General features: G+C 51.1%; 1 protein-coding gene across 8 annotated transcripts in view; it reads right to left on the reverse strand.

The window, feature by feature from the left end:
- Window positions 1–13,980, reverse strand: part of slmapa (sarcolemma associated protein a) — a 32,829-nt gene extending 18,849 nt beyond the window's left edge. For all 8 annotated transcript variants that reach the window (XM_066670140.1, XM_066670139.1, XM_066670138.1 and 5 more), the window contains exons 1-4: window positions 12,494–13,980; window positions 8,007–8,154; window positions 6,684–6,756; window positions 1,480–1,516 (exon numbers count right to left, since the gene is read on the reverse strand). In XM_066670140.1, the coding sequence (XP_066526237.1) occupies window positions 1,480–1,516; window positions 6,684–6,756; window positions 8,007–8,154; window positions 12,494–12,691 (456 nt within the window). In that variant the 5' untranslated portion in view covers window positions 12,692–13,980. The remainder of the gene's footprint in view (window positions 1–1,479; window positions 1,517–6,683; window positions 6,757–8,006; window positions 8,155–12,493) is intronic.
- Between the last annotated feature and the right edge of the window lie 83 nt (window positions 13,981–14,063).

Raw genomic sequence — 14,063 nt, forward strand, 5'->3', positions numbered from 1 at the left:
AGACACAGGGAGGCAGACAGACACAGGGAGGCAGACAGACACAGGGAGGCAGACAGACACAGGGAGGCAGACAGACACAGGGAGGCAGACAGACACAGGGAGGCAGACAGACACAGGGAGGCAGACAGACACAGGGAGGCAGACAGACACAGGGAGGCAGACAGACACAGGGAGGCAGACAGACACAGGGAGGCAGACAGACACAGGGAGGCAGACAGACACAGGGAGGCAGACAGACACAGGGAGGCAGACAGACACAGGGAGGCAGACAGACACAGGGAGGCAGACAGACACAGGGAGGCAGACAGACACAGGCAGAGAGAGAAGCAGGTGGCTGGAGGCTCCAGAAATAACGGGTTCAAAGTTCAGTTGAAGAAGAGCAGTGTAGCGTCCTCCACAGGAACTTAACGGCACTTACAGCAACTTAAAAACTTGTGGGATGACAAGCTGCCTCTCTGACCACAACACATCCTCCACTACCTCTGGATCAGAACCAGCAGGTCCAATCAAACCCTAATCACATGCACACACGCATCCAAATATCTGCTACACACTGATCCCTGGGGGTCGAGGGGTACCAGCAGACTCTTCAGGGCCGTTTCTGACGCTCCGTCTGTAGTATCGACAGCAGTGCAGCACACACAGCAGAGCACTGTTCACTTCTGAGCGACAGCGAGAAAGATCTCAAAAAATACCCAACACTAACTTTAACCACAACCCACTGCTGCCCACCACAGGGCCATTCAGGGGCTCTTTCCACACCGAACACACCCCAGTGTCCCGCAGCTCACTGACCCACAGCTGCACTCACAGAAACGGGTTCTAACAGGGTTCTACTTTAGACAAGCGAGAGTCCTGGTTGGAGAGCAGGGAAACAGCAGGGAATTAGATTTGGGTCACTAATGTGATTAACTGTTCCAAGCAAGCAGCCAGCACTTTCCAGTCCTCAGAGAAAGACGCGTCTGTGCTGAGAGCATCCCCTGTCCCTAACGACTCAACTCCTCGGCACCAGCGAGAACAGCCCCCAAGGCTGGGGTCCTACAGAGCTCTACTCACTACAGGACTCTCACTTTCTGGCAGGGAAATCATCCACAAAGACGCGAGTTATCAGGAGCGTCTCTAGGTGGATGGCGTGAGAGTTGGGCTGTTAGTGCTCTCCTCCACGCGTGCTGAGTCCAGTGCTGCTGAGGGAGGAGCACCCAGGGTTCCTCAGGGTGAGAGAAAACTAAGAGGGAAATGTCTCGTCAGCTCTCAGAGATGGAAAAACATCTGTCAGAATTAAAAACAAAGTGATGGAAATAAAAATCTCTGACACAGCTTCGTTTAAACAAAGTGCGCCGCGCGCAGATGACATCACACAGCGGTGACGAGGAAGCGCCCTGCACTGAGTCTCGATCTGAAGCACAGAAACTCTGGGACAAAACCAAAGAAAGACACCAGAGCAGCAGTGAAACTGCGCAGGGAGAGGGTCAGTCTTACCTTGTCCACGGGCAGCGGCAGCGGGGTCTGAATGACACTGAAGAGAAGAAAAGAAAGAGGAGGATTAGCAGATTGCAGCGATGACCCCCACACCCCCACGCCTTTCACAGCCCTAAACCCGGGCGCTCATGTGGGCACCAACACAAGAAACAAGTGTGTGTATGAGGTGCTAAGAGTGAGAATGGGCTGGACTTTGCTCCGAGTTACTGTTTAACCGTGACGCAGCTGCGTGTGAATGCGGTGGAACGGCCGCGGAGTCTCCATGGAGTCACAGCTCCGTCCCAGAGGAAACAAGGGTCTGCTGAGAGAGAGACTGACACTACGTTCATTTAACGCTCCTCCTCTTCCACTACGTCCTCCTCCTCTCTGTTCTTTATTCCAACTCCACATTTACTCCACAGTATTCAGACACTGCTCCTGAACCAGACCCCCGGAGGACAGCTACACTCATATTTACACTCACACTGCGCTGCTAGACCTGAACCCACATTAGCACTGGCCCACTTTACTCCCGCTGCAGGACTTCATCTGAACCATGGCCTTTAAACAGGAGCATGATTTTTACATGAAGGAATTTAAAAAACAGCTGCTTTACTAAAGATGTTATTATGCTGAGGTTTCAGTGAAGACAAAGTGCAGTGTCCCGTGCACTCACTCACAGACACACACACCATAAAACTGTAATGAACACAAATTAAAAGCATCTGGGGAAAACTAAAAACAGAAGCTGCACTCAGTCGCTGCCGAGCTCACGTCTCCGTCTGCGTCCGAGGAAGACCCTCGTCTGCGACCGACTCGTCTGGGGTCAGGAACAAGTCTGAACCGTTCTCACAAATCTGTAAACAATCTAAACAACTTCTCATCAATAAAAATGAAAGGAGTGGAGAATGCCACCTGACACACACACACACACAAAAGTAAAACATTAACTTTGAGCTGAAGGCCTGGAGCGGAGACTGTGTGTGACTGTGGGGCAGTAACAAAACCACAGCGTCGCCGTCCGAGCGCCATGGCTCAATGCCCCCGACCTGCTCCGACCCGGCCCTGCTGAACACTTCCTGTTCCGACCCGGCACGGCAACTTCAGCCATGCGCCACTGAACGCTTCCTGCTCCGGGCCCAGATCCTCAGCCCCGCCGCCGATGGGCCCTGTCCCCAGCACAGCACCTTCTCTCTTCACTCTCAGGACTGGGCCTGAACACTGAGGACCACAAACTCTCCCTCTCTCTACCCCTCACTCACCAGAACACCGAAGACCACAGAAACAAAAGACGCATTTAAAAATAAAACAGAAGGAAAATCAAGCAAAGCACTGTAAATATTCAGAATAAAATGTGTCACATTAGCATTAAGAACATTTTTCTTCTTTTGTGAAGTTCCCTTTTCAGAGGCAGCTGCTGCTACAGGGAAAAAACCTCAGGTAACTAAGGCACAAATCTAAGTTCAGTAAGTTCACAGTTAATTCAGTAAAAACGGTCAGAATTTACCTCTTCTCCCAAATCATTCTCCCCTCTGCTCTAGCCCCTACGCTCCTGTGAGGTGAGGTGCACTGAGAGACACACACTCTCCTCATATCTGTCCTGACAGCTGTGGTCAGAACGAAGTGAGGAGGTGAACCCAGAGCTGCCTTTATGCCCCTCCCTCGGCCGAGGGTCACGCTTCACCACTCTCAGGCTGACGTTCCCGTTATCAACTTCTCCTTCATCTCAACCAAAGCGTGTAATGATGACGGCGACTGTTTGCATTTTTCCTACACAATGACTGGACCGCACGGTCAGAATGTGGTAGAACCGGATCCGTAGCCGGTGCCCTTCGCTCTTACTCCACTCCACAATAAGCAGAAACAGGCAGCAGGCTGGGGCGCATTCCTGTGAGCAAAGGGAAACGAGACTGGCCAATCACAGCACATCTGAGCCGCCCGTGCACCGCAGCATGTCCAGATGAGCTCCAGTGGGTGAACTCCACTCTGAAACCTGCGCCAGAGGAGACGGAGACGACACGGGCTGTGGTTTAAGTGCAGGACGAGTCGGAGCAGCTCTGCAGTGCTGAGCCCGAGGACCCGCACCTCACCGCTGTTTTAAAAGTCTCTCTGCTGCCATCAGGAGAACTGCTCAGTGCCACACACACTCGCTGAGCTTCAGTAAAAACTTCCTGGTCCTGCTGCAGAAATCTCCAGGTTTTAAGAAGAGATCCACCACACAGAGAGAACAGCAGCGGCCCTCGAGATTTATTTCAGGCACAGACACTGCTACATGTGGCGTATTAGAATTAAAACCACTTTATTAGCCACCGTGCTGCACACAGAGGCATATGTTCTCCACATTTACACACACACACACACACACTAGGGGGCAGTGAACCCTAGCCACGGAGCAGTTGGGGGTTAGGTGCCTCGCTCAAGGGCACTTCAGTCATGACCTGTCGGTTCCCTCACCCCCAGACCACAGCTGCCCCTGTAGTTTTTATTATTTTGAAGTATCTGAAACTTCCTGCTGCTGTTTACGAGGTGTGAAAGGCAGCATTTACAAACATTTCTGGAATGAGATTTCTTCACTTAAACTGAAACAGAAAGAGCAGAATGGATCTCGTACTGATAATTTTCCTTTTCGGAAACGTAAGGTTATCATCGACAGCGAGGCCCCTCACTCACTCCCTGTTCCCGACTTCTCTGGAATCCACACCGGAGCAGAGCCGGGGGCAGGGGCCAAGGATGATACAGTGGAGAGATTCTGCCAGAGGACACACCCAGCTCCTTCAGGCCCACAGCGATCACCAAGCTCAACTCTGCTCTGAACTTACTGCATCCTTCAATCAATTCATCTCCAACCAGTCCATCACCAGCAGGAACACTGCCCCCTGGAGTACAGGAGCGACGCGGGAAGAGGTCTTTAGTCAGATATGGAAGGAATTTCAGGAGATCAGCAGCAAGACGAGCTTGGACCTTCTCAAATCCTTTCCCCTGGACTCCTCACACCACACACACACACACACAGATGCGCACTCACACACAGAAGTGCACGTACACACGCATACACACACACGATGCATGCGTCCACTCAGTAACCTGATGTAGCACACTCACACACTAACACACACAATAAGGCAATGCTGGTGTCTCTCCCGTCCTGGCTGTGCTCCAGGGGGCAGAGCTCAACCACGAGCAGCATGTGGCCGCTATAAATACCACAGCTAACGGGCCTCTGCCCCGAGAGGAGAACCGACATGTCACTGAACCGAGAACTCGTCCTAGGAACCGCGCTGCATCACGAGACACATTCATCATCTAGACCTTAAACAATGCTGCAGGCCCCCGAGGAGTGGCGGGGGGAGAGGGGCAGACAGGGGAGCGAGAACGATCAGGGAGAGGTGGAAAAGAAAGGAGGGGGGACTCAGCAAAAAAGAAGATCATGCTTTCAACAGAGGACAGAGTCTACAGCTCAATTTGCCCTCACAGGCCGCTCCGAGAGACGGGTCGAGGATGAGAAACACAGGGATGACTTCAAATTAACGGAGTTCACGTTTCACCTCCTTCACCGCCGCTAACCCCGGGGCGTAGTGAAAGAATTTCCCGTGTGGTGTTTTAACACGGTTCAACACGGCGATGTGTGATATTACCGTCCCAAATGACTTCATTTGTCCTGATTCTAGAGCTACACTCCTCACTGCCACCTGGGACCGGCCCGAACCGCTCCTTATGAGGCTGCTCCATGACTCGGGGCTGGAGGCAGCTGGGCTTCGATAGATGGATTATAGCTAAATGAGACTCAAATGTGGATTTCCCTGTTTCACAGCTACCTTTCTGTCACAGATGTTGCACATTGCCTCGTGTGTATCGCCTGGCTCTGTTGTTTCATCGGGTGGAAATCTACAATGCTCCCAAACTGTCGAAGCTGCATGTGTGTCCATTCAATAACACACACAGACACTGTAAAACAAGAAAAAAAAAAGCATGTACACACTGCAGCGGTGAAGGTTCGTGCCATTGTTTGTGGTCGGCTGGTGAATAGCGCTGTATTGCCTTATTACGGTTATTGTGACAGCTCTAACACCAACACCACAACCGCCCCAAACGCTGTGGAACGTTTCACGATGGAGGGAGAATGCGTCACACCTCACCAACGTCACAGTAAAACAAACTTAGCGTGGGATTAAAGTTGACAGCTGCCTTCCACAAGATCAAACACTCCCATTGTCCCCACCCCCGATTTTCATGGAGGTCCCAAGGCTTCCGTTTCCTGTAACACGTCCGTGCTAGGGTCACGGGTTCAGGTTATTTACAGCTCATTTTCACTTGTGATGAATCAGGAGCGGATCTAAAAACAGGCAGCACTCTAGAATTAGCCTGGATTCCACTTTACAGTGTGCACTGCGTTTCCACAGAGCTCTCAGCGCAGAGGACAAACACAGAGAGATGGTCCAGTTCTACACAGACTCATCCTCACAGAGAGAACCCAGTCACTGCGTCGCATTCACACAGCGTAAGGACGTCTCCGTATTCACCGCCACGTGCTCACGCCCCCTCCCTGTTCATAGCGGAATACTCTATAAACTCAATAAACTGGAGCGAGCTGCAGGTTCTAAACGTGTTTATATTCACAGAGTACAGCCCGGGTGTTCAGAGGCAACACTGGAAATCTGTTCTTTGGGTTTCGGCGTTAAATACAGTTTCAGGAGGAGCTCCACAAATGTGAATGCCTGACAGATCTAATAAGAGGAGGGCGTCAGGTGATTTGGACAAAAAATGCACAGCGTCAAACTATAAAGCAAATACTTAAGCCTCTCCCGTGGAATTACACACAATTTATGTCAGAAACACTCCAGCAATAATCCTGTTAAATTAACATTTTTCTGCAGTTGAAACTCTACAAAAGCAGCTCATTTTTAACAGTAAACAGTGTCAGGGCAGATCTCCCCCACAGACACAACCCTCCACTGCATTAAAATAAAGCGCTTGTGAAGCCTCCATTAAACAAGACACTCACCGACTAAAGAAACTTTATGATTCGTTTATGAACCCGAGACTTTAGATGAAGTTCTGATAAGAATATATTAAGATTACTGATCTTCACTAAGAGAGAACGCCCCATAAAAACAGTGCCCCAGGACCCACCTACTTCAGCCTGAACGCTCTGTGTGTGTGTGTGTGTGTGTGTGTAGAGACTTGGTTACTGTGCAGTGTGTATTTCTGCAGTAAGCAGGTCTTACTCTGATCGTCGCCGAGCTTCCATTCCATCGGGAAGGAAGAGCTTGATGGTGGAAACTATGCAGCCGTGAGTAACTGGAGAGAGAGAAACAAAAGACAAAAGTTAAAATGGATGAATAATCACAGGACAATCTCTCAGCAGAGGAACGCTCCACACACACACAAGTTCAGATCTGATTGAATTGAGGCACTCCCTTATATAATCCAGCCAAGTTGGAGCAGCTGACTCACGCTCCAGTCGAACAGCTTTAGAACCCGTCTTGTTTCTCTAGCTCAGACACACCCTCCACACACAACCTCCCCTCTGTGACGGCGGGGTCAGACTCCGCTCTGCCTCCTTACCTTCGACACCCTGACGGCAGTCGACTGAGGGCTCCTCGCTCTGAGATCATTCTGCTCTACATCGCAGCGTTCCTCTTCTGCTCAAAAAGGGCAAGTTGCTTTGCATTCATATCTGATTGTGAAAGCTTCCACTTCGTCTTCTCTCGTTACAACACCTTCAGGGCAGCAATCATGAACTGCTCTAGGGTTTCAAAACCCCCCCCTCGCACAGGAGGCTTACATCACAACACGCGGATGGAGCCAGAAAGTCATTCGAAACATTTCAACATCTTCGCATCACAGTGACTCCTCTGTAAATTTAACCGAACACAAAACCCCTCCGTTATCTGAACTCACAGGACGACGACTGTGCTGCTGAACGCTGGACCCACGTCGGGCAGGAAGACCAGACCGGAACAGAACCGGGAGGGTCAGAGCTAAGCTACCAGACCCTACAAGGAACCTACAGTGAAGGAGTAAATATTAAACATTTCAAATAAAAGTTTCCCTCAGCACAGAGAACACTTCTAATCACTAAACCCGCCCCACCCTGGGGTAACTTTGTGTTTAACCCTGACCTGGCGCTGATAAGAAAACACTGAGACACAGTGTTTACAATTTCAGGATGCTGTTTGATCCAAAGACACGTGGAAGCAGATGCTGCTCTCTCAAAAAAATAAAAAAATAATTTGTAAAGACAACGGCTCCATTTACAAACACATCTTCAAAGAGGCATCTGCGAGAGAGAGAGAGACAGAGAGCGCAAGCGTGTGAGAGAGCGTGAGTTCGTGCGAGTAAGAGAGAGCAAGCAAGAGAGAGAGAGCACGAGAGAGCCAGTGTTTGAATGAGTACAGAAGTGAGAGAGTGAGTGTGTGAGAAGGTATGTGAATGAGTGAGAGAGAGAAAGGATGCGAGTGTGTGAGAGAGTGAGAGCTGGAGGACACCTGCCGGACTGAACCAGTCGGCGATGTTGGTACTGAACAGCCATGAAATCCCACCCTCACCTTTGCGAGTGTTCTCCGTCACATCCACTCCGAACTGGATGATGTCGCCAGAGAGCACCTCACACGGGGGGCTCTCCTCGGACCCTCGGCTCAGGCGCTGGCTGTTTATGAAGGTGCCATTGCTGCTCTTGGTGTCCTGGAGGTAAAACTGCAGGAGAGAGAGGGAGGAAGGAAGCGTTAGAGATGACAGACAGACACAAGGAGACAGCGTCGAACCCCGGCCCAGACTCGGCGCAGCGGGAGGGTTCCAGCTCCGTTCCATTTCAGAGGATTTTAAACACACACTCCTGGGTTCTAACTGCTCTAAAGAACCTGTTTAATCAGAAGTGAGTGGGACCAGAACCCCCAGAGCCTCATCTGTAATATCACTGAGGAGTCATGTGTTTAATGCGTCGCCTCATCGCTCTGAAACAAAGTGTATCTTAAAACGTTCACCATCCGCTCTCACGTACGTCAGATTCTAACAGGGGACTGGAGTGACCCAACATCGCTACACACACACACACACACACACGAGGGGAGTGCTAGGTGTTCTGCTGAAGGGTATTTCAGCTGTGGGTGTTGAGAGAGGAGAAAGCACTGTTCCAGTGTAAACCATCCTGCTCCCAGCTGTAATGAGGCAGTGAGACAGGGCACAGTGAGACAGGGCGCAATGAGAAGGCTGTGCTGCAGATCTTCGCTCTGAGGAGTGGTGGCACTGAGTGGAGGCGAGTGAGAGGTCAATGGTCCATTGGCTCAGGAGTTTATCTCAGCCCTGCACTCTCATTAGATACGCACCCCCCCTATCAGCACCACAGCACCTGCAAACACAGCCACCGCGCCACGTGATCGCCCCAGTGTGTGTGTGTGGCAGTGAAATACAGTCTCATTTTATTTGTTGCAGAAACACGCCCCCACATTCTTCTGTGCCCTTCCTACAGCCCTCAAAGGCCCAGCCTTCCCCTCTCAGTCAGGATCACCCAGAGAACACACACACACAGTCGTGATTCTGGCACAAATGTAGCACTGACTGTAGCCTGACTATTTTTTACTGCACACTTTACATAAGTCCAAACACCACTATCCATGAGTACACCAGCCCCCCTCAATACTCCTCCCAGGCAGGAGGAGACGCCATTGTCACTAAGAGGTGATAATTAAAGGAGAAGAGACTCTGGGCAGATCGCTATTTCTGAACCTGAACCAAGAGCAGAGCGCGCTCCACTGTCCTCTGTGATATTTCAGCGCTCCAGTCACAGGCTGAAAACCTGCTGCTGGGGACACGGACAGGTTCAGAGTGAGACAAGTGCGGTGGAAAAACCAAAACATTATCACAAGTAACTGCGCATTAACCACACGACACAACAACAAGCTTCCAGCAGCTCAGCCGCACTCACTGTAAACACCAGACTTAAACTGAACCACCTGCACTTCCCCTCACACCTGGCCACCCTTACCCACAGGGCCACAACGGGGTACTGCACAGACAACCTTCAGGACTGAACCGGCGGGAGGTGACTGTGTGGCGTGAGACGGGGCGGCCACAGTCGACTGACCTGATAACAGTCGATAAACACAGAGTGCAGCATGGGGGGGTCCACAGAAACACAGACCTGCAAACAGAGCCTGGTCTCTTACACACACACACACACACACACGTCTGTGGGTGTTTCTATCAGAGGGCCTTTAAACTGCTTCTCATGGAGAGGGCGGCTAACGCAGGAACGTCAGACATTAATAATCATTTTAAAAAAGTAGAGATTAATCTGACACTGCGAGTGGGGCTCAGGACTTAGTGATTATTACAAAAACGAAACACTACAGATGACAACGGCCTTCACTCAGATTTCACTCTGATCAGACTCCCTCCATCCACAACCCCTCCCCTCGCCCCGAACATGAGCCCAGCACTACAGCACACACTCCCAGGATTCATCAGCAGATTAAAGAGCGCATCTGTGCGTCAGGAGTGGGATTCTCCGAATGGAGCAGCAGACTCAGGGCAGGGGCAGAACCATCAGAACCCCTCCGTGTCACCGCACCATCCCGAGACACGAGTCTCCCTCCGTCTCTGCGTCAGCCTGGCGGGCAGTGGGCTCGTTTTAGTCCAAAAGCTGCTGATGCAAGACAGTGTCCCTCGCAGCTGTTTGTGATACTATGGGGAGGGTGGTGGTCCCTCTGGGGGGTGGGGGGGTGGAGGGGTGGAGGAGGGGGGTTCTAGTGGCTGAAGTCAGCTGCTAAACAGTTGTCCAAATAATAACAGACACTGGAGAGGGGACACATTCCTGACTAACTATTTTCAGCACTGACATCAGTGGTTTAACTTTGATGGAAACAGACTGTAGCGGCTGGGAGGGGCTTTCGGACCCTGGCATGGACAATCGGACCACCTCAGACCACCAGATGTTTTACAGCACCTTTAAACTATGACTACATTGCATCATTTTAGTCAAATTTGCAGTGCATTCAGATCTCCTCGTAGAACGTGTGCGCCTCAATCAGAACAGGCACCCTAACCCTTACCCGTCGGTGGCGTGGGACGGGTGCAAAAAGCGCATCGGGCTGAGTTCACCATATTTTTAAAGCAATAAAAACAAATTAAAATAGAGAGCAACTTAAAACTCCAGAAACATACAGCTGTTCCTCTGACCCTCACCCTGACCTTCAGCCTCAACCTCCCTCACCTTTGGGATGGGATCGCCTGTAGTGTGAATGTAAATAGATTTTCACAAACACACACTCCTCAACTTATATTTGCTGTTTGTTTTTTTGTTTTTTTTGATAAATGTGGCTCTCAATAAAGACAACGCTCTACACCATCTGTATTCAAGGCTCTATCTTTACACATGAAATTAGACCAAAACCCCTCCATGAAGCTCTGGTTTAACTCTGTGCCTCGGGATTTTAAAGCAGATATTCTGAACGACAAACACCTCCGAAACCGTAAAAGTGGTACTGGGGACAGCCCTAGTAGAGATATAGATGCTGTTAACTACGCGGGCAGGTGATCAGCAGCATCACGACGGTGGGCCAAATTACCTGCTTCTTTCTCTTGTCTGCCCCCTAGTGGGAGCCTCCAGTTTCAAGCCTTCAGCACACAGTCAAGTATGCGAACAATTATGTTCAAAACACAGATGATTGTGCATGCGAACGCCCGACCAAACAGCAAATAACTCTCTACCCTAATACGTCTGCATGTGGTCTCTCCTTTTTAAAAAGTGTGCGGTTCTCTTTCCGAATCTCTGAATGTTCCGCTGTGAGGAATCTACCTGAGCTCCTTTTCCACTCAATTTCTGATTCAGCTGCTGCGTCACGCCTAAACACCTCAGACAGGTTAAAGGCCTCGCCCAGTCTTTCTCTGAGACACGCTCCCTGATCTCAGCACCACACCTTAACGCCCGCAAATCCCTTCAAACGTCTCTGAAAAGGTTCACATTCACCACTTAAACTGAGACCAATTAAACCCAGAGAAGAACAGTGTGCGCAGGGGGGTCGTGTAGATTCATTTTTCATCTGAATTTATCCTCAGAGTGATTTAAGGCACAGACTGAACACAGAGCACTGCTCCAACAAAAGAATGCCTTACCTTTTTTAAGCCTAATCTCTTTTATTAATATACGTCTTTACATTACTTTAATTAAACCAGCCATGTCATTAAGAACAAGTTCCTTTTCTAGATTTAAGATTTAAGCCTGAGCTCACCCACAACAGACGATGGTCCAGAGTCCCAGGGATCTCAGTGAAGAACCTGTGCGCAGGGGTGTGCTGCTCTGACTCTAGAGCACTCAAAACCACGCCCTGTCCAGCTGCCGTGACACAAGGATCCCTAAAACACCACTCTCCGCCCCAGAGTACGGCTAAGCAAGGTCCGACTGACAGTGGGAAGTACACGCGGAGCACAGGTTAATGAATAACCCGCCCAAACCCTGCCTGCTCTTCACGGAGACGTGGGTCATTGTTCACTGACCGGTGAAAAGGAAAACTAGCCGTCCAACGTCCATAATCCGCTGGGTGTCTCAACGGCCGGACCGTGCTGGAGACTAATGCTGCTGCAACCTGCAACTCTGCAGGAGACGGATTAAGAGATTTGACAGTGCAGGGAATCTAGTGAAAGATCAGTTCTGACAGTAACACTATGACACTCCATCGTTTAGAGAAATAAATAACTCCAGACTTGATGATAATCCCAGTGCCACACCCCCCAACACTGAGCGCAAACCCTGAGATCCTCAGTGTGGGGCTAGTTTTAAATAAGAGGCCCGTCTTAAGTTGGCTGTAGGTGTGGTTTTCTCCCTGTGTCCAAATACAGCGCGCCGTGGACAGGGCAATGAGGGCCGTGGTTTGTTTTTGCAGAATCGATCAGCAGCTCTCACAGCAGAGACTCATAACTGCTCTCATTAGGGAAGAAAACAACCTGCGCAGGTATTTTAACACACAAACATGAGCCTGTCAGACCTGTTTATGCATGCAGAGCGCACACACGCACGCACACACACACACACACTCACCTTGCCTGTCTTGTGGTCAAACCAGACCAGAGCATGGTTCCTGGACAACACCTTGCAGTCGAAGGTAGCATTGTTCTGGGCCGGGCGACAGCGGGCCACCGACCGCCCGATCTTGACGGGCTCGTCCAGGTAGACATGGCGCTCCTGAAACGGGTGAGAGTTCGGGCGGCAGGTGAAGATGGCCAGCGCTGAAGGCATGGGGGACGACGAGGGCTTGGGAGTGTTACTCCAACCAGAGACTAAAGTCAGGGCTTCTTGATCCAGGACGGCAAACCTTCCACGCGTCCTATCGTTTACGGAAACAGTCTGGGTCGGGTTTGGCTCGTAAAACGCAGACACATGCGCATACTTCCAAACCCGGCTACATAACGTCCAAATGAAGTCTGGATCCACTACAGTATTCACTAGAACCCCCCTGTCTCCAGCGCGTCTCTCAGATCCACCATGGTGTCGAACAGAACCATACACCTGTACATGAACACACACCCCGCCAGACCCAAACTTCACAACAACAACGATCCTCTCTGAACCTGAAAAAAGTTCACAACATCAAAAAGTCCACATGCTTTAAACACCTCACACTGAACACCTGTCGGGTCAGAGACTCCTCACCAGCCCACGGTCACCTGAGCTTTCACAGGCTCTGAGCGGAGCCCATTAAAGCAGTTACCTGTAGAAAAGGGCCAGGAGAAACATCCAGCTGTGATTTAAATAACACACCTGGCCTTCAGTCCAGCACCTCTCTCTCTCTCTCAGGCCTGTCTTCACATCTGCATCATTTAACTGTTTAAACTTCTGCAGCTAAAACTCGGACCAACGCAGGGTGCTGATTTAAAAAAGCACTGCTTGAATCTGCACAGTTTTTAATCTCTGTTCCAGGGGAAACTGAGGAGATTCCGCGCAGGAGGCTGAGAGCCGAGGCCGTGTCCAGTCCGCTGGAAATTATCGTTTATCGAGGCACAGAACCAGGCTGCAGTCGCTCCACCGCTCCCATCAAACAACACACACGGCTCGGTCACCAAACCCACCTCAGGGCCATGATCCTGCCCTCCAGCCTTCCTCCACAGGAGCGGTGTTGATGAGGCTGCTCTAGCGGCTGAGAACCCGCTCTGCCCCGGGGAGAGAGAGAGAGTGGCCGCCCGAGGGAGACAGACCCACAGACCGCTTAGACTCACCGGGGCCTGTCTCTGTTTCTTCTCCCCGGAAATACTCACCGAACCCCGGGCCGGGCCTCGCCGTCGCGGCTTTACTATAACTCCCAAAGTTTGCGCAGCACCCGCCGCTTAGCCTAGCTTAGCCTAGCCTACCACACGATGCTACACGACAGGAACCGTAGACTCAGGCCTTCTCCTTCCGCTCGGACGCAGCTATCCGTCTCTCTGATGCTCCCACTGCTGCAGACTCTGACCGGGTCGGATAAAGCGCTCCGGGCCCGGATCAGACCGTAGTATTCACTCAGCTCTTTCCGTCTCCACCGTCTCCGCCGCCGCCGCCATACTGCATTGAGTTACACCGGCGGGGCTCGCCTAGAGGACGGAGGAGGGGAGGGGCCTTCTCGCTGACGTCATAG

This window comes from Hoplias malabaricus, chromosome 5, assembly GCF_029633855.1.
Source record: "Hoplias malabaricus isolate fHopMal1 chromosome 5, fHopMal1.hap1, whole genome shotgun sequence".
Lineage (NCBI taxonomy): Eukaryota > Metazoa > Chordata > Actinopteri > Characiformes > Erythrinidae > Hoplias > Hoplias malabaricus.